Source organism: Sander lucioperca, chromosome 2 (genome assembly GCF_008315115.2).
Source record: "Sander lucioperca isolate FBNREF2018 chromosome 2, SLUC_FBN_1.2, whole genome shotgun sequence".
Taxonomy (NCBI): Eukaryota; Metazoa; Chordata; class Actinopteri; order Perciformes; family Percidae; genus Sander; species Sander lucioperca.
This window is the reverse complement of record NC_050174.1, coordinates 16,907,308-16,928,069: the sequence shown is the minus strand read 5'-3', so window position 1 is coordinate 16,928,069 and position 20,762 is coordinate 16,907,308. Positions and strand designations below refer to the sequence as shown.

General features: G+C 41.4%; 1 protein-coding gene and 1 long non-coding RNA gene across 3 annotated transcripts; one reads left to right on the top strand and one right to left on the bottom strand.

Annotated features, from left to right (window-relative positions):
* Positions 1–7,793: 7,793 nt before the first annotated feature.
* On the bottom strand, positions 7,794–16,174 carry nr2f1a (nuclear receptor subfamily 2, group F, member 1a). 2 transcript variants are annotated; one of them, XM_031308790.2, is made up of 3 exons: positions 14,828–16,174; positions 12,854–13,378; positions 7,794–9,019 (listed from the first exon to the last, which is right to left on the bottom strand). In XM_031308790.2, the coding sequence occupies exons 1-3, from the start codon at positions 15,258–15,260 to the stop codon at positions 8,745–8,747; spliced, it is 1,233 nt and encodes a 410-aa protein (XP_031164650.1). In that variant the 5' UTR covers positions 15,261–16,174; the 3' UTR covers positions 7,794–8,744. The 2 variants fall into 2 exon arrangements, with proteins under 2 accessions (XP_031164650.1, XP_031164649.1); XM_031308789.2 differs by having other exon boundaries at positions 12,854–13,381; positions 14,828–16,172.
* Positions 16,175–17,510: 1,336 nt separating this feature from the next.
* On the top strand, positions 17,511–20,762 carry LOC118493667. Its single transcript, XR_004895610.1, has 2 exons — positions 17,511–18,030; positions 18,102–20,762. It is a non-coding gene; the product is annotated as an uncharacterized LOC118493667 (long non-coding RNA).

Below are 20,762 nucleotides of genomic sequence, written 5' to 3'. Positions count from 1 at the left end.
ACAGCACAAGACTACTTCTAAATCTCCAAACAGCATAACCCTGGCACCGCCTGACTCAAGATAATTCAGCACGTTAACATGACCAAAACACAGCTCGAATGACCAAGTAATTATTTAGTATGTAGAGAGAGCAATGAATCCCTTGTTGACGATTTAGAGTGTGTTTCTACGCGACTGTTGGCACCCCCTCCCTCCCTTAAGCACAGCAGTGTAACATGGACATACAAATTTGATGGATGGTGCTGAGTAAGATGGAAAAAAGACATGTATTTATCAACATGCTGCATGTCCTCTGAGGTGGCTGAGAGAGAGAGAGAGAGAGAGAGAGAGAGAGAGAGAGCACCAACCATGGAGACTACAGGGAGTCAATGGGAAACCTTACCACTGTAAGGAGCGGTTCCCCGTGGCATAGATGAAAAATACCCTTCAATTCATCGTTTCAGTCAATCATAATAGACCTACAGCAGCTTCTCTGAGCAATCCAGGTAAACACAGATAGCAACAATATGAGCTGCAACTTTGACAGTAAAACAACCCATAACACAACAGTGACTATAGATAGATAGATAGATAGATAGATAGATAGATAGAACGATAGATAGAACGATAGATAGATAGATAGATAGATAGATAGATAGATAGATAGATAGATAGATAGATAGATAGATAGATAGATAGATAGATAACAATGTATGAATGCCTTGTGTTACAGATACATATTTGTCACGCTTTAGTTCATGCAGATGTAAACTAATCACATTTGTATATAAGATTTTTTTTTTGTGATTTTCAGACAACAATTTTATGAGTATCTGCACAAATGCATTAAGGAAAAAACACACTACATTTATTCCAACGCAGACACACAGGCTTTTATCATGTCATAGTAAACTTAACATAGTAATAAAATATAAACGGAATGGGTCTACTACCCTAATACTTGGCTAATGGCATTCACATGTGTTTAGTGGAGAGGTTGGATACCTGCTAAAAAGCTTGCCAATTCATTGTCAGTGGATAATATAGCAAAGGACTACAGAGGGTATGGGCTCATACTTTCTTCACAAGCATTATTCTGCCTGAGTGAGTGGCGGAAAAAAAACGCACAGGCTACAGCAAAGATTGGTCAGGCATGAATGCGGCCTGTGTGTTTTGTCTTCATAACATATTAATCCATCAAACAATGAAGTGGCGACTGTTAGAGCCCTTTACTGTATTTATTTATTTATTTTAACTTAAAAGTAAACTTTAGAGCAGTTTAAAAAAGCGTCGCCTGCACATAAAGCAGAGCTCACTAGTGGGCAAAACTTATTTTTTTTCCTATCCTATTCCCTTTCTTTTTTTTTTATTCTTTTATTTTTATAAAATATTTTATAAAGATTTATTTTATTTTATTTTAACAAAATGCTGCTGCGTAAAAATTGAGGAGCTCGCTGACTGCGGTGGCACAGTCACACACCATCTGGAGTGTATTAGAAAGAGAAGCCGTAAATATTACTGAAAAGTCCAGGCGTTATCAGGTATGTAAGCCCGGGCCTTGCTGCATGGCCTCCCATATGTTGACATAATCAGACTGTTGGGATGTCTATTAAAACGTATCTGAATGTAATACATGAACACAGTAATTATATTCAGTTTGCCTGTGCAGATCTCCCAGTGACTCCCAGTGTTGTTCTGTTTACATTTTTGGAGAGGGTGGATTATTATGGAATGATGTGCTGCAGGGGCTCACGTGATGTTATCACAGTACTGAGGTTGCTGTTATGTTTGGACCATGAGCAACAGGTTCACTGGTTTCAACTCCACCTTTCCCCTAAAATCCATTAACGTAAAAGCTAATTATTAGCACGAGTTGGTTTTAAGACGCTTTGTCTTTTACGATGGCATCACTTTGCCGCTGAGAAACATACACACATCCTCTCAAACTTGACAGAATGAATTAGGAGTTCCTCTTGAGCTGCAAACGCTCTGTTACATCCGATTCACACTTTTCCCCTTTAAAACCAAGCATTTCCTTTCCGACCATCCGGGTCCTTTTTTCTTTCTTTTTTTTCCATAGTAGGTAGTGTGATCTATTCCGCACAGCATGTATATGTGCACACACGCAAACAAGTAAACACCTCTATTCGTCCATATATAGGCTTCTGTACATACAGAGTACCTACAACTATCAGAAAACGTGCACTTTGGAGTTTAATGCCACGTGTTGATTATTTCCTTAGTGATGACAAGCACACACACACACACACACACACACACACACACACACACACACACACACACACACACACACACACCCTCCCTCTTTCACTTTTTACGTATATATCCCTCCTCCCCTTTCTCTCACACTTCTCTCTCTCTCTTTCTCACTCACTCCCCCTGGCTTTATTCGTTTCAGTCCGAGGAACACACAAGAACACTGTGCAAAACACACACACACACACACACACACACACACACACACACACACACACACACACACACACACACACACACACACACATATTGAGGAAATAGAGAGAGAAAAAGAGTGAAGGAGGAGAGAGAGCGTCAAAATGAGCCTTACTTTTTTTCCAGTCGTGAATCTTCATCCGTCCGTCGTTGACAGAGCTTGACTTGATCTAGCCACTTCTTCCCCAGTGCTGAAAGTCTGTAGGAGTCCGCTTTAATTAATATATTTCTGGGCTGTGTCCCGAACCCAGAAGCTTTAGCGAGGGAAGAGGAGTGCAGATTGAGACATATTGAGCCCGCTTTAAAAGGATCATTTCATCATGTGGGAGGTTGGGACACACAAAGTTTGGACCCGTGACTGGCATTCCGGAGAGACATGCATATTTTAAAACAACAAAGCAAGACAGAGACCGGGGGCCCCGGGGTGGGAGGGGAGAAAACTTGGAAAGAAGTTACTATCAGATGAACAGCTGTCATTGTTGGGCAAGACTTAAATGCGTATTAAGATATAGTCATCTGAAAAAAGGAGCTTGTCTAATAATGTCATAGTCCCTGTATCACTCACTCAAATGTTTAAAGTGTGAATTCAAACATATTTTTTACTTTCTTAAAAATAGTACAACTGCAAATAATGTATGTATTAATGTAAAAAACACAATTTGAACTTTTCAAGGTTCAGAGAATTTGAATTTAGTGTGTTTGCACCGACAGCGTTATTAATCAGTGTGTTTATTTTATCCTACAGATTATGTTGACATCTTTAATAGAAAACTATTGGACACACTTTTCAAAGGTGAAACATGTTCTCCAATAGTGACACTAAATGGAACCAAACGTCCTAAACAAAGTGGAAGAATATTGACCTACTATTAAAATTATCATTTACCTTCTCATAATCAAACACACATGCTGTAGATTTTTTTTTTTAAATCCTGAAATATCCAAATAATAGCAATTAAGGTTGCAATTGAAAACGTCTCCCACGTCTATTTTGTCAAGTCACACACAATTGTATATCTTTCAAGCGAGTGTGCTTAGCGCTGTCACTTCTGCACAGCTTTTATAACATCACTCTCCCCTCTTTTTTCTTTGCTTTACTGGAAGGTTTTCTCTCTTGTGCACGGGGTCCATTCGTGCAAAAAGAGTGGGGAAGGCATAAATAAAAATGTGTTGGCTGTGACGAGAGATCTGTCCGCTGGAAATGAAGGGCCAGGGGAAGAAGACAAAGGGGGGAAAATGCATGCAGTGGTGTAGAGCTGGATATCTCTGTTAGTTGTCAGCGTTTAGTCCATGGCTGTGGAATGCTAATGAGTGAGGTCTCTCTCCCTTTCTCTCTCCTTTTCTCTCCCTCCCTTTCTCCATCCCCCCTCCTCCTGTCCACACCCTCCCTCCTCTCTCCTCCCCCCCCCCTCTCTCTCTCTCTCTCTCTCTCTCAGGGAGAAAAAACGGATCGATAGCTGACCCGATGGTTTTGGCCAATGCTTTATTTATCTGGCCAGGCAATGATATTATCAGCCTTGAACGTTATATACAGCAAACGTCTTCCTAAATCAACACAAAGGGATCCGCTTACACAGCGATCCGGGCTTTCTCACAACCACCTCTCTTTCTCTTTCTCTCTCTCTCTCTCTCTCTCTCTCTCTCTCTCTCTCTCTCTCCCTCTCCCTCTCTCGCTCTCTCTCGGCCAGTAGCGCGCACACACACGCGTACTCACGCTGGTAGATACACGCTTTTACGCACGGGCATGCAAAAGAACGCGCCCGCACACATCCATATAGAAAAACCTCTCACAGACATAACAATCCTTCCATTGCCTACACACAGTTCTGACAATCATGACAAACACACACGCGCGCGCGCGCACACACACACACACACACACACACACACACACACACACACACACACACACACACACACACACATGCGCAGGGAGGCGTCCCCGGGAGGCGTCCCCTTATGTTACATTCACAACTAGGGATATTTTATACCCCGTAGGGCTGGATTTGATCCATGGCTTAAAGGTTGCCTATGAGGTCCGCGGACAGCTCTCGCGACAGCACATTGTAATCATAAGATATGTCTTTATTCATTAGTGTACAGTCAATACAACAAGAAACTCGGACTGTTTGCTGAGATTTAGTGCAAACATCTCACGGGAATCCATTTAATTTTGGACATTTGTCCTCATTGTGCCGTTCCCAGCCATTTTGCAAGCTCGTGCGAGTAAGGTGCGTGGAAGACACGGCGAAGCACTTGTTGTCCGGTATTGTCATCATTTTTACGCACAAGACAATATGAGAAATAAGCCGTGTCATACTTCACAGGGCCCCCCATTCATACATGGAGCCGCTATTTGGAAATTGTTATTGTCTCAAACAACAGTATTTGTCAAATGTGACCGGGAAAACTAGGCTCCTATAAGTGAAATGAAGTGACGTGTGACGCCAATAGGACGTTTCCACTGCTGCATAAAACCATTGGCTTGCATTGAGGGTTTTGAAGAAATAGGTTCACTGACAACTTAGGATAATAAATGTGTCGCTTTCAGACAGATATCTCAAACGTGAAATCGCACCCAGCTGCTTGTGTAAAGCAAACAAATAGCCCCCCGTGTTAGGAGTCCTCCACTTGTGGTTTGATGAATGAAACCAGACAAAGGTAAATGGTTATTTAACTCATTTTGTAGTAACACTTTGGTAGAGTTTCCGAAATTACAGAGACACAAATGGGGCCCATAGTGTGCCACATATCCATCTCTCTTACCCACCGCAGCTTCAGTCCAACCTGACAGTGCATTTACTTCTCCCTTAGTGCACTTTGTACTTTGCTTTTATTTAATTAAATATAAGTACTAATAATGTTGTCATCACTGCAGAGGATAACGAACTTGGTGATAAATGTCTATAATAAATAGAGCTGCTATTTGAAGCTTATTATTTCAATATTTGAAGTGTTACATAATATACTAATTTGAGCTTCTGTCCAAGAGTCAAAAATAGTCCACAGCCTAAAGACAAAATATCACTTTTCCTAGAGTGCTCATGTGTTTTCCTTGTATTGCCTTTGCAGAAACGTTAATTAGCAACACATGCCACCATTTCATCTGTTTTTGAACTATTGCTTTATATAGCCTGTAGTGTAACAATTGTATAACCGAATGTTCTCAGCAAGAGGATAAAAGATAGTTACTCTAGAGGGATTTAGAATACATTATGTGGAGCCAACCATCTGAAAGCTGCGTTTAATAACCTAACAATCTATTTAGTCCAGAGCTACATAAAACAAAAACGACCTGGGCTGTTGTGATGGCCATAGTGAAGCCATATTCATTCTCTTTGAAGAACAAACATTTATTCTCACATGCAGCCTTCCTCAGCATCCAGGAAACGATCCTCTGGATTATATTCCAAAAACAGACCTGTTAAAGACAAACACGCTAAATAATTCCAGTGCTTCGTCTGCTTTCAAGGCTGCGTTTTAGAGGTTGTGTAAAAATGTGTGTATTTTGTTTATTTTTGTTTAAATTCAGCATATTTTGCCTCCAGAAAAAAGCAGAAAGGAAAGTCCCCATTAGCTGATTATTCTGCAACTTACCCCTGACCTAAAGCTGCATGAGAATCATATCCACAATAAGGAAACAACGATCCAACCTGAAGACATATCACATTTATGTTTGTACAGTAGCTTAGGCAACATCAAGGCGTCTGACAACTGACCCAGACAGGTCGATTGGGAGCTAATAGGTACAATATGTCTGAACAGACATTAATCATGAGAATGAAAACTGTATCCCTTTGAGAGAGCATTTAAGGACAGCCTAAAGCACAACCTATAGCATCATTCCAGCACGAGCGCGAGCTAATTAATACCTTAATAGTGTAGCCTTTGAACGAGACAGGCAATACAAACAAATAACCCACTGGCACGAATACCCCTCCCCCAATCCTATAAGGCAGATAAAAAATATGGCGATATCAAATTCAGACATTGCAACGTGCTACATGCAGTTCAGCTCCTGTCCTTCTGTCCCTCAGCAGATGAAGATGTGGGCAATATGGCACACAAGCAACACGTCTGATGATGAAGGAGGGGGGTGGACTAACAGGCAAATGTAATAATTGTCACACCTAAACCCCATTTTCTTCTTCATGACGCTTTCCAATATCACATTTTACCACTCAAGGTGCGAGTGTAACGCTGTATTGACAGTGAGGGTTGATCAAGGTCCGTAACTGGCCTTCCTGTGTCATTTGTGGACCATATGGAGACAAAACGCACATACAGAGACAGACCAATGTAAGGACAGAAACTCTATGTAACCCATCTAACACATTGAGGACTTATCGATGTACTCATTACACTCTGAATGTATCAGGCAAACCAAGGCCACATCTCTTTCTGTCTCTCTCTTTCTCTCTCTCTCTCTCTCTCTCTCTCTCTCACACACACACACACACACACACACACACACACACACACACGCACACACACACACACACACACACACACACACACACACACACACACACACACACACACACACACACACAGCTTGCTTTCCTTCTCACACGTTTCCCCTCTCATTTGTCTGCACTGGTTCCACAGTCTCTCCACCCTCTTTCTTTCTTTCTTTCTTTCTTTCTTTCTTTCTTTCTTTCCCTCCCTCCCTCCTCTCTTTTCCCACACAATGCATCACACTCGGTGTTCCTATCGACTGGCTTACATGCTGTAAAATACATTTTCCAGATTGATCACGCATATCACAGCAGCTTTGCAGCGGGGCCTAACCCTTTTGCCACGCCCACATCAATATTGAGGCATTCACTATCAAGGCAGAGTTTTTATAAGAACGGGGGAGAGGGGAATATTGTTTGGTTTGTGAAGAATCACCTTGATTAAGCCACATGAGGCAGGATAGAGGTGGCTCTGTGTGGTGCGCAGGCTTCCCTTGCTGTCTGGGAAAAATATGAAACATGAATGTGCTCACAGGCTGGCAGAGAGCTCACTGCTGTAGTTCCTCACGTAGCTATATCCTCCCATCCTTTGTGTTAGCATTGCCAGTTGTGTCAGTGGGTCAGTTAAAATGTAGGATTTTGTGTAATTACCACACTTAATCCCGTGTATCACCTCGTTTTTTAGTTGTATGGGTGTAGTAGAGGCAAACAGTGTATTCAGAATTATATGTTTCGGTACAAGGCAATGACTCAGTAACTGTAGGCTGCACTTGCGCTTTACTTATTGGAACCAGGAGCGCACAGAGACAACAGATCCCCTCAGATGATATAAAATAAGACCGAGAATCTTGACATTTGCTTCCAGGAAAATGCTTGAGAATGAGACATTGTTGCCTATTTCTTTTTTTAATAGTACAGTCACCATCACACAACTTCATCAACCGACCCTTCTGCAAAAAGCTGCATCATGGAGTAAGCAAATCGAAGGCAACAACCAATAAAATTCAAGAAACAATGAAAATTTTCAAGACGAAACAAACAAAATGTATTTGAAATGATATATTAAAAGTGCTTTTGATTTTCATGTCTCTCCTCTTTGACTGATGATCGACTCCACACGCACTCATGGCCCGGGGAAAGGCGCCCCAGACGTCCTCTCAGTAAAAATGTCCTGGAGGTCAGTTTGCTGCTGTTGCAGGTCCATCGTAAATTGGGGAAAAAGTTCAACCATCAGTGGTGATATTGTCATAGCGATTAGACTGTTTCTTATTTGTCTAAATTTCTTTATTTTTCTGTTTTTAAATTCTCACTTCAATTTTAATTCTTGGAGAACATAGCTTCGACAACATATATCGCACTCATTATAAGAAGCAAAAGGTTATATCAAAAAATTATTAGTATAGAATCACAGAAACCCTGGTTTAGAACCAGAAAAAATACAAAACAGAGAGGTACATAGACACAGGACAATTCTTATAATTGCTTGGAAACATTATTTTCCCGCTAAGTCTTGATTCTTTTTTTCTTACTGCGCATATGATGTTTTTCATTTTATTTGTATTTTTTACAAAAAAAGGAAAATAAAGACTAGTATTTTACAAAATGAAAAGTATTGTTCTTGACGATGAGGGTGGATTTACACAGGTGTAAAGTCCAGTTCCAATATTTTTCTGTACATAATGTATTCCATCTCAGTCCCAGAAGACAGAAAAAAAGTAATGTCTTCCAAGTTTCTCAGAAAAGGTCCTATATATAGTCTTCTTGGAGGAGGATGGGGTGAGGGGTGCAGAATTTTGGTCCTTTTTTCCTCTTTTTTTTTCCACTTTCATATTAGGATCATTGGATGGACATGTAAGGCCAGTTGAAGCTGCTCCCGGATAATAGCATATCCCTGATGAGGGTTTCAATAGGAGTTTTACCTACCAAGCGGACGAAGAACAGCTGCTCGATTACAGACGATGAGACGGTGCGCAGAGAGGGCAGCCGCAGCAGGAGCTTCCCAAAGCGGCTGGGCTGGTTCGGATACTGGCTCCTCACGTACTCCTCCAGGGCGCACTGGGATTTCTCCTGTAGGCTCTCGATGTGAGCAGCATCCGACAGGCCGCAAGCGTCTGAGAAACACACACCAAAAACACTGTGGTTAGGCTCGTCACGTTTCAAATACCTCAAGGTACAACATATTGTGAAAGAATCCCTTTGCTGTTAAACTTTAACATGTCGCAGTGAAACAATATGTTTAGGCTACAATATATGTTAAAATATTATATAATTAAATCAGACTCTCAGGTCACCAAGCTTGCAGAAAATAAACAGTTGTATTTAAATACACATATTACTTTTCCATTATATATATTTTAAATGTATAGAACTCAAATTACACTGCTGACAATTTCGCTTAATATTTTCTGTGCAAAATATGAACACAAAAGCACAAGGGCAATTTTAGCCTCATGTAGGCTTAGCTTTGGCAAGTGCACACCTTGCCATACCCAATTTATGTCCTGCAGAAGCACTCTGGTTATCATTCAGCATCAGCCTTTTACGTGTTATTGACAAAGTGGAATGAACAAACACCTTGGCCAAACATGCTACATCACACTGAGCGAGTGGGACTGTCATACAGAATAAACAAGGGGCTTGCTGCTGGAGTAGGGGATGCACAAGTCAGTGGAGGATATCTCTGCCTGCTCTTACAACAATCAACAAGAATATAGAGTTAAATGTCATGAAAGCAGTGTTGTTAGCGTGTTGAGGAAGAACTGATGGGGCAACGGAGCAAAGGCGAAAGGTAGGGTATAAAGGCCACTGCTCTTGATGTCTGGACTCATGGGGATTCAAGTATAAGGAAACATAAACGGCACTGATGAATCTGAAATTACACTGGATGTAATGTGACCTAATTACTCTGCAGTAAGCTGTTAAGTCATTTCGCCGCTCTTCTCTCCATAGACCACTCCTGGCCTGTTTTTCGATGGAGCCTATAGGACAGGCCGCTGGAAGCAATCAAATTTATTAGAGGAGGTGAAGTCAATAGTCACGCAGAAGCGACATAAAATGTCACAAAATGAGCCTGTGCAACAACGCAGGCGAGACGCGTGTTTTGGTGCTCACTGGTGGGTTATGCAGCTCTGTGCAGCCACGCTTCAGTATAGACAAAATCATATAAGGCTTGTTAGTGTCGTACGATATTTTAGCCCGTTATAAAGAGCAGTGTTTTTTTCACACAACCCAAGCAGGCGTGTTCTATTAACTGCTGTAAACGCAAGCAGCATAACCGCTGGCATATATGGTCCCACATGGAGTCTAGGCTGTCCTCAAAAGATTCTCTATTGAGCTGTGCTTTTGTAGAAACTACACAAGAAAGACAGCTTTAGTTTTCAAGCAGTAATACATAAAACACAGGACAGAGGCTTTTAAGCCTAGTCGTGATTCCGCGGTGCTATAACTCACTATGGCCAGACACAATAACCTTATGAACCCGGGGGCAACGCTGAGATCTCGGGGTGATTTACTGTGACCTTAGTCCGGCCGGTCAAAGCCCCATGTATGCAAATCCCTTTGGATTAACGCTGAGTGTTCCTTTTAAAATATACTGCAATCAATAAGGTTGAAATTAATTACATTTGGAAATTTCTGGTAAAATATAATACTTGAATGTTGCAATGCAGAGATATAAGGAGTTCGAGGTATTACAGGGAATAGGCTGCATTTGAATGTATGCGTCAATAGAAAGCTGGTCAAATATACCCCCTAGTCCTCCATTAGGCCTGCCTGCAACCCTGCACCCCACTGCCTCAATAGACTGAGACATGGGAGCAGATAGCTTCCAGATTCGCAAACGACTATTTCTGTGGTAGGTTAGCAAAGGCACACACTGCATCGTGCACACGTGGATATACGGACTTCATGTAAGACAATGATCCTGATCTGTCTGTGGTGAAATGGTTTAGCCTGGCCACCATTATTTATGCATCAAATACTGACAAGTCTGGTGTTATTAAAGGCAAACAATCCACGCTGGTCTTGGCAAAGTGCCACATGACTTGTTATAGCCAACACCAGTTGTAGCCTATCAGACAAACTAAATGATCTGTTGGAAAACATGGAGGATGTTAATGTGTGTATGAAGTTTCTCTGGGTAATCTGGGGTGAATTACTGTAAACGCCGTGCAATAGGAAAAAATAGCCAAACGTCAGTGCACACGGAACATCGAATCTAAGAGGATGTCACAACACAGGCAAAGTACGTATTTATTTGTGTTAAAACATATATTTATCTCTCAGTGTGCCTTCAAATTTTAGCGTGTCAAATTAAACTAGTTGCCAAACCCCAAAACTGAAAAGTAATTATTATGGATCCTGAAACTAAAAATATAGAAACATAGAAAGTTCTCTAACTGAAAGAAAACATTTATGGTAATATTCGCCAAAAAAAAGGGTAATGTAATGTTGAAGGTGGTTTAGTAGCATGGAATACAATCTCTAAGTTCCTTTTTACAAGTTTGGTGAGCATTAAAACTTTGGATAATTTAGATCCTAATTATACATTGGTATTATTGTTTTATGCACACTACATAACATTTTAATATGGTGTTAGAGAATATATCAATAATAAAATACAGTAGAATTAAATATAATATAATAGAATGCAATATAAAAACAGTAAAGGCAATCTATATATGCAGTTGTACATCCCTGTGACGATAAGTAAATAATAAACACTAATTATTGAAATATGCTCGAAGATAAGTGTAACCACTTAATATAAAATGGAGTTGTGACGCTTTCTAGCCATATTGAAAGGGGGAATTATTTCAATACAACTCCAAATCTGAAAACTACAGTAAAACTGAATATTTTATTACTAACGTGTCCAATTATAGGATAAGTACAACTGAGTTACATAATTTTGAAATGGGCCAAATATGAGACAATGAGGTCAAAACTTTGAGGTAAGTTCTAAAGTAGTTTGGGGCCTGTAAGTGAGTTTAGACTTTCCCTTTCCTTCCAATCATCACCGGACTCCCTTGACATAACAGGCCTAATGGCATCACGCGTACACAACCAACTCCAAAATAGCATCTAAATTTGGCACCGAGAGTAAATGAGGACCTTTTAGGACCTTGCCCCAGTCAGCCATCAATTAAGCTATCAACAATGTAGGTTACTTTTGGAAATAGATGCTGATGACTTTTCAAAGTGTGTGCGACAAGAGAAACTACCCTCAATAATTTTAGATAAATTAATAGGTCAGCTAAGATTAATCTACAAACAATATACAGCAGTGCTGCTCTGAGTCCTACAGAAGCGATGCACTGACATATGAGTCAACTTCCATCAGCTTTTTTTGATCTCACTCTGCTAAGGATTATTTCCTGCCCCCCAAGACATGTGTTTGTGCACGCAAAACAAGGATAAAAGCATGCACCAACACTCATAAATGCATCAGCTGTCATATATCACACAGTGATAGACTATTTCATCTTTACGCTCGATTATTTGACACCTGTTCCAAAATTTATGGACAAGAACCTACAAGGTCGCTCTCGGCTCAGACGTGTTCAAAAAAGTTTAAACTCAACAATTATAAAATATTTACATATATGAGATTTTCAACTATATCCGACTTAAAGCGCACTGAACTGAGTGTTAGACTACAATAACTTGATGCGCTCACTCAATCTGGATTTGTTTACACGTCTTATGCTGCGGCTACAACTGACATGGGAATGTATGTAAGTGGATATGTAGCAAGCTGTTGACAAAATAGCTATTCCATCGGCAACACAAACATCTCGTAAACTCAGATTTGTGACCAGTCCATACTTGACAGCCATATTCTCGGTGCCACAGTGTTTGGAGCCTCGCTCCCAGTAACATTACTGCAACTAGGCCCCATTTGATTATAGTGTGTAGTGTTCCTATGTGACATGTCGGACACCCACCTGATGTAAAAAGCACGATGGCCTTGAGGCAGCTGTACTCTGCCGAGTCTACGTGCAGGGTCTTAAGCTTCTCCACTTGCTCCTGGAAGATCCGGATGTGATCCATGAAAGCCACGACGCGGTCCGCGGACATCGGGGAGGCGTGGAGGCCCGCCGCGGCGAGCAGAGGGGCCACATGCAGAGGCATGGAGCACTGGGCCGCGTTAAGCACAAACAACTCGCTCCACGTCAGCCTGAGAAGGGACACCTGGTCGGTGATCTGCAGGTCGGGAAAGAAAGGGATGTTTCTTGCCCACTCCACGGCGCTGAAGAGCAAGCGAGCCGCCAGCTCGCAGATGTTCTCGATGCCCATGATATTGTTGGGCTGCATGCACTGGCTGCCGTACCGGGACGTCGGGTAAGGCTCGGCCCGCAGCAATAACGAGATGTATCCGGACAGATAGCAATGGCCATTCAGAGGGTCCCCGTTCGTCAGCGCGTACTGGCCTGGGTTGGGCTGAGTTGGAGGCATTCGTCCTCGCTGAACCGCTAACAAAAAGAGAGAGAAAAAGAGGAAATGTGCATCCCGGACTGATAAACATTGTTCATGAGCAGTACAACCGCAAAGCAAGCTACAGCTTGTGTGTTTCTCCTCAGTAAAACGGCATGTCCTGAAATCTAAATTCAGCACGCTTTTTCAAAACATATTGACTAGTGTATGCCGTTTGTAAGAGCAAATTAATACATTAACAGCATAAACATCTCATCAAAACAGATGTGCTGTGTCCCCTAACCTTCACACTGCTTGCATTTGTATTTAGCACTGCACGCTACATGGGCTGTATGCAACATGAAAATACAATCTCTTTTAAACAGTAAACACACACAATTTTCTGCTAAAACTAAAGTACATTTAACACATGTAGTATTGTAAGTCATGTAAGTATTTTAAGGCGTATTTGCATTTTGCATGCAGCAGCCTCCACTGATTACTTTACCATTATATTTACGTGGGGTTTTGTTTATATTAATAATCATTCATTGTGGCCAAACATATTACGTATTTGATTGATAATTACTGTTTAATGCAATCACATTCGCACATTTTACCCACATCAAAAGGTCAACTGGGAATAAAATGAATTCAGCTGTTGTTTAATATTTAAAAAATAAAATATTAATGTAAATCAGGGCTTGTAGTTTGTACTGTAAATAGTACATTTTAAATAAGGGATGTTTGCATGAATTGGAATTAAACACTTGACATACAGAGGAAAGTTATACGGCCTGTAATGCACCAGGCAAAACAATGTGCCATGAACAACTTTAGCGGCATTATTCAGTGTGGCTCAGCTGTCTAGTCAGCATGAGGAGCTAGAGAGAGACGTGGGTTTGTAGTGTGTTCATTCTACATTCACACACAGATTACAAACCCTACTGTACGATTATAAATTAGTAAACTGCCCATACTTGTGGAAGGGACTATTAGCCTTTGCACACTGTACACACACACACACACACACACACACACACACACACACACACACACACACACACACACACACACACAGGCACACAGACAGACACACACACACACACACACACACACACACACACACACACACACACACACACACACATACACACGACCCCTCTTCTGCTCTAAAACCTATACGTAAAAAAGGGCCTGTTAGACCGAATGCCTTTGCTTGATAATAGTACAATTTAGACTGCATGAGAAAACTAATAATAAAAGGGTCAGCTAGACGAGCCGCTTTGTTCAGGCGACCTGCATTCACAAACATAGCTGCACTGGCCTTTTACCTCTCTTACATAGGCAGAAAGACTAACTATTCATGCAAACATCCCTAAAAAACATGGATGGAGACTGCAGTATGCCTAGCCATATGCCTGTGACCTTAATGCAACATGGCAGCCCTGTTCGTCTGCTACTAGGATGCGTAATCATGAGTGGCTTTAAAAAAGCATATTCACCTTCCCGCCGCATTCCCACTTTTAAACATTTCTTCAGCCGGCAGTATTGGCACTGATTTCGGTGGTGCTGGTCAATGGGACAGTTCCTATTGGCACGACATGAGTATGTTAAGTTCCTCCGTACACTCCTCTTGAAGAAACTTTTGCATCCCTCGCAGGTGAACTGGCCATAGTGTTTGCCGCTCGATTTGTCTCCGCAAACCACACATTCAATATGCTGCTGACTCTGTCCAGAATTTTGACTCCCCTTTTCCCCAGCAGTCCCCGGTGTGGACGGGGGTCCCGGCTGGCTGGGGGTCTGCGGAGTGTGCGGCGCCGCCGACGCCGCCTGCTGCTGCTCCCTCGCCGGCTGCGCTGCTGGGTTGGGGCCGCTCGGAGGTCCTCCGGCCACGTCTTCCTGCGGATCTCTCCAGACGCTAACTACCATTGCCATATCTCGGCCCCTGAAAGTGCTATAAAGCGAAATGATCGCCGGTGTTTATGTAGCGTACAGGAGAAAAAAAATGAGATCTGAAAAGACGGGGCAGTGCAAAGTCAAATCGCAACACGCAATCTCATATGGGGTAAGAAGGAGAGTACAACGCGATCAATACATTCAAAATACAGGGGGGCGATTGAATAGGCACCCGATCAGGATATGCAAGTGTCGGGAGGCCAGTTCCAGGGTAAATTGCAGCCAGCCATTCAGGAATCCCTATCTTGAAGGAAAACAAGAGTCCAGTCGTAACAAATTGCAGTTTGATATAAAATAGCCACAAAGGAAAGGCAGGAGCGAATCAGATGGACGCAGGAACGAATAAAAAAACCTTTTGCTGGAAAGACACGCGATCCAAAGTGCTGCGGAGATAAATTCCTTTCTCTTTTCTTCCCCTTGCTCCTTTACACTCCCGTCTTCGCCGTATAGGAGGGGAGGAAAAACTGAAGAGCCGGATTTTTACATCTATATACTAAATAAAGCTCATCATCTCGCCCAGCAGCGAAAGAAAACCGCGTCGCCGAATGAAGTGCCCATGTATAGTTTCACCTCGCTCCAGCAGGAGGAATGGAGATACGAAGAGAAAAGATAAAAAAGAAGACCAACACCAACAACTAATAGAATATGCAAGAAGAAGGAGAGACCCAAAAATGAATGCGCTTAAACGGGAGGACCAGCAGAGCAATGTTTCCGAAACGGGGGATCTGCGCGAATGTCTGTATATAGTGAACTTTGACACTACTATTGAAACTGACACGTTTCTATGGAGATCGCTGCGCCTTATATGGTGCTCATGTCAAGGAGCCAAGAGAGGGGCTGCTGGAGACTGATAATCAAAGGCGACTGACTGGCCAGAGCCCTGCATAGAGGAGGAGGAGGAGAGGAGGAGAGGGGGGAGATAGGGAGAGAGAGAGAAAATGGGAGGCTAAGGTTATAGCCAAGCCCTCTCTTTCTCTCCATTGGTTAGAGTCCCCCACCGTTCATTCACTGCAAAAAATGTCCATCTCGATAAGTCATTGGGTCTCGTGTTCAAATCTTGAAATGCTATATTTTTTTCTGAAAACACAGTAGAAAAAAATGCAAGTGCAGTTTATAGAATTCCGCTTGTTTCCAATCGCAGTCCAAGTTGTTTGTAGCATATTTAGGAGTCAATATCATGAAATAAAGCAGAGTATGCAGGGGGATTCCTTTATAAATGAACAATGGATGTAATAACATTTGCAGTGATGGGTCGATTGGCATTGGAAACTAGTGGAAGCATCTTGCCCCGATGGAAGATTCAGTCTCCTGTTTTGGTAAATCCAAGATTTCCAGACTCAATACGGAACTGACTAATGTCAGGGGATGGATATTTTTTGCAGTGTTGCAATCTACGGCTGGAGGAACTGGGGGGCTCTGACAGGCACAATTTACATTGAGCTCGCCCCGCGCTGCTATTTACTTTGAAACCTGATTAGTATGGGCCGTCTATTGTCACCAAAAAGAGGAAGAAACCCTGAATAGAATAGCAGAAAAAGCGGGGTAAAGGCAAGGGGGGGACAAAGCTTTTACGCACTACAAATAAACCAAAAACTGTGCGCAGCGGCGAAAAGGGGCACTCTGGTTCAGAAATTCCCCAAAGTTTCAAAATGGTTTGTCTTGGACTCGTATCTTTATTATAAAATTAACGGATGCCATGATTGATTTGAAGCGGATTTATATTTCCACACGTTGTTTTGTCTTTGGCATGCGCATTGCGGTACATCCTCGTCTGTAATCGGCACAGTCTCGCTGATTAAAACTTACAATTTAGTCAAAACGAGCTTATAAAAGGGAGGAAAATGTCAATGGGGGGAATGATGCATAAAAGACAGTGTGTTATACTAACGGGATGTCGTGCCAGCGGCCGAAAATCTCTAAAATTAGACGGAGCAATAAGCAATATTCAATAATTACCGAGGTCCTGTAGTCTCCACAATCACTAAGCTGGTGTCACATTATGTCTTAATAATGACAGTAATTCTAAATCATGTGAAGTTGCTGGGAATCTGCATGGGGATTCCGGCTTTTTTGTATCAGGGTTTCTGCAGGCTTAATACCTCTCAACTCAAAAATGTCTGGATCGCGCTGCCATCTAGCGTACATTGTACAATTACAACCTCATATTAATGCATGCACAAGTCACCAAACATGAATTTTTTAAACTTAAAAGTTGATTTAAAAAATAAAATAAGATGCAATTTTGCGTACCGTTTCCTCTCGTCTTTTCTTTTTTTTTTTTTTTTTTAACTTTCTCCAAAGTACAACCTTTTGATGTTAAGGTTGTATAGCGGAGAAAAAAAACCTTTCAAAAAACAATAATAAATATAAATTATATTACAACATAATAATAATAGTCCCAAAAGTGCGCTAGCGTTTTGATTGCATGTGATTTAGATGAAACATAAAGTCTAAATGATGTGCGTAAATCATTTCAAAAACATTGTAATACACCATATTGGAAAAGAATAAGCATTCATAATACATCAAATTATGATTTAATACAAATAAACTAAGTTGTTGTATGAAGATCTTTAACCACACAAAGATATTAGCAGATATATTGGAGCGTAAATATGCAAGTGCCACCTTTGGAAACGCACAGGAGGGATGGGTTGTTTTTTAAGTATTCAACTAGAGCTCTCTCTCCCGTCCCTGTCTCGGACACTCCACTGAAACTCCCCGGCCATATCTCCAGCTCTTTGAAAAGGTGAAACCAATAAGATTAAATCGGACAAAGATTTTTTTCTGTAAGTGTATCATTAAGATTTAACTCCACAGATTGGAAAGGGGCTCCGCAGGAGAAGAGGAGATGAGAGTGAGAGGGGCAGCGAATGGGAGCAGGGTAGGGGCTCTAATAGAAAGCTGGGAAACGGCGAGAGAAAAAGGAGAAAGTGGACAGCAGGACATTAAAAGAAGAAGCACCAGCCACGGCGGTTACCAGTAGAGGAGCAGCTTTCTACCTGGATAAAACCAGCTACCGATAAGGCAAGTAAAATATTTATTTCTCACTTCTCCTACGTTACACACGCATGGCTCTGAATGCAAGACTGAATTATCTGTGTCACGCCACAGGACCGTTAACTTCAAACCATATAGCCGACCCGGGCAGTGTCAGAGTCCCAACTTTTTAAATACTGGACAGTTGCATCTTCTCTTCACATCATCACCGATTATGAGACTCGTCCCCCCCGTTTTCCAGCTGTCCTCACTGATTTGTACATCAGATAGTTATTACAGGCTGCTTGTAGTACCGCTGGACATAGGAGCGTTTTTTTTTTTGCACGTCCCGTCCCTCACCTGCAAGGCTATTTGTTGTTTGAGCACATAATGAAAAGATCGATAGCAGGCTGTTTGTCTCAGCGATAGTGTCACCGGATTAAAAGGCTGATCAAGGAGACCAACCGTTGCCCATCTTTTAGGCTGTTTTCCAATAGCCAGTTTAGCCACAATACTGTCAGATGCAAATATTACAGATTGGCGCAAAATCTCATGCACCGGCAAGAACACGTTGTATGTGAGAAAAGACTGCAGCGAGGAAATGTGAGATGGCATACAATGGGATTTATTTAAGCAGCATTATCGATCTAAAGGGATTGCAATGAAAACTGATTTAAAATAAATGATGTAGTACGGTAGGCCAGGTTCGCTTATTCTAGGTCAATCAGTTTGTAAAATAACCTTACATAACAACATTTAACTTCTTATCTTCTCATGGGTGCATAAAGTTCATGCAAATCAATCATTTCACGTGAGCCAAGAAACATTTATTTTTCATTTCCAATTCTCTAAGTAGTCTACCTTTTTTTTATTTGGACAGCAAAATATGACTAATCTGTTAAATGATTGAAAACGTGCAAAGACTTACATAATCACATTATTATTAAACATGTCTTTCAGGTAATGGATGCATTTGCGCATTAGCAGCCGCCTTACTCTAATCTCATGCTTTGCTCTGCAACAGATAATTAGGGATCTTGGAATATTTAAATTCTATCTGACTTTTTCTATTTTTAATCAAAATTGAATAATCCAAAGATTATCTATGGCTGTTTAAATTTCCCCCCTGTATTCTAGCTTTGTCAAAGGAACTTATTTGTTAACATGTATAGGGATACAGAGAACATAACAGTTTTGCCATATCTGTGATAATCAATAACTGATGCTCTTTTGACGCAGATACAGTAGGACGTTGTTAAACTCAGAAATGCAGCTTCAAAACAGCTGAAACCAACAAGCAGAACAATCAGTTGGGAAGACCCTGAGGTCATAAGTGCAAGGCCCCCAATAAAACAACACACGACCGTAAGGACGCGTTTAGAGCATTTAAAACGATGCAATTGGATGTAGGGATTTAGAAATGTACGAGGGTCTGTTATTATTGACTGTGTGTGAGCACACCAGGGTTACAAGCACAGCATATAGCCAGATAGACATTGTATGGGTTTAGAGGTTGATTCGCTTTTCCAGGGGGCCTCTGCTGAAAGACGCCTCCTGTGTGCACACCACTGTTATGTTTCTGGACGCCGGGCTAAAGGGCCACATCCATGATGCTGATCCCTGCGACTTTAAACGTCTGCCTGCAAAAATAAAATGATTAAACCACCAAAACCAATAATGTGATGGACACCTCGAGCCTCGTTACACAACTCCATGTTGGGTCCTGTCTGTTTGTGGGAATAATAGACACTGATTAATAGTCAAATCGAGCATGTGTGGAAATAAGATGCAGCTCCAAACCTTTAAAATGACGTTACAGTGGATGGTGGTTGGACTGTGCTTCTGTGTATTAAGGAGAAGTTTGTCACTAAAGTTTTTTTTCATTAATAATGAAGTGGCTTAAGAGTTAGTGAGTAAACACTTAGGCGCCGCTGACGTTACACGGTTTCCCCTGTTATTCTGTGGAGATTAATTTGTAGTATTGTATTATATATTGTTACATTTTCCGACCACATGAGCTCACTAACATTAGAGCAATGTGTTTTACATATGGCATTAAAGTAAAAACAAGATGTAAATGTTCACTATCTTATCCAACATATGCCACATGGATAATACAGTAAGATAATACATAAATGTAGTCCCTTATCTATCTTTCAACTATATGTTTTGAGTATAATTTGCTTTTGCATCCGGATTATTTGCCTTATGGAAGCATACTGCTTTATGATGGGGCGAATTTCTTTTTTAATCACGCTAACATCGTCAAATATAAAATAACATGAATGCCTTCGACCAGTTTGAAACAACAGTGATTTCACACGGTTTTATAAGTGACAACCTAGTTGCTACAATGAAGTTAGTGTAACTTTTCTCAACAGCTCTAAAGCCTCAGCCTTTACGTATAAAATGGAACTGGGGGGGGGCAAAGAAGAAAAAAACGGTTCACGGTGGTAAACATAGAACAAACACTAACACTCATATTTTTGCAAGTCCTAATTT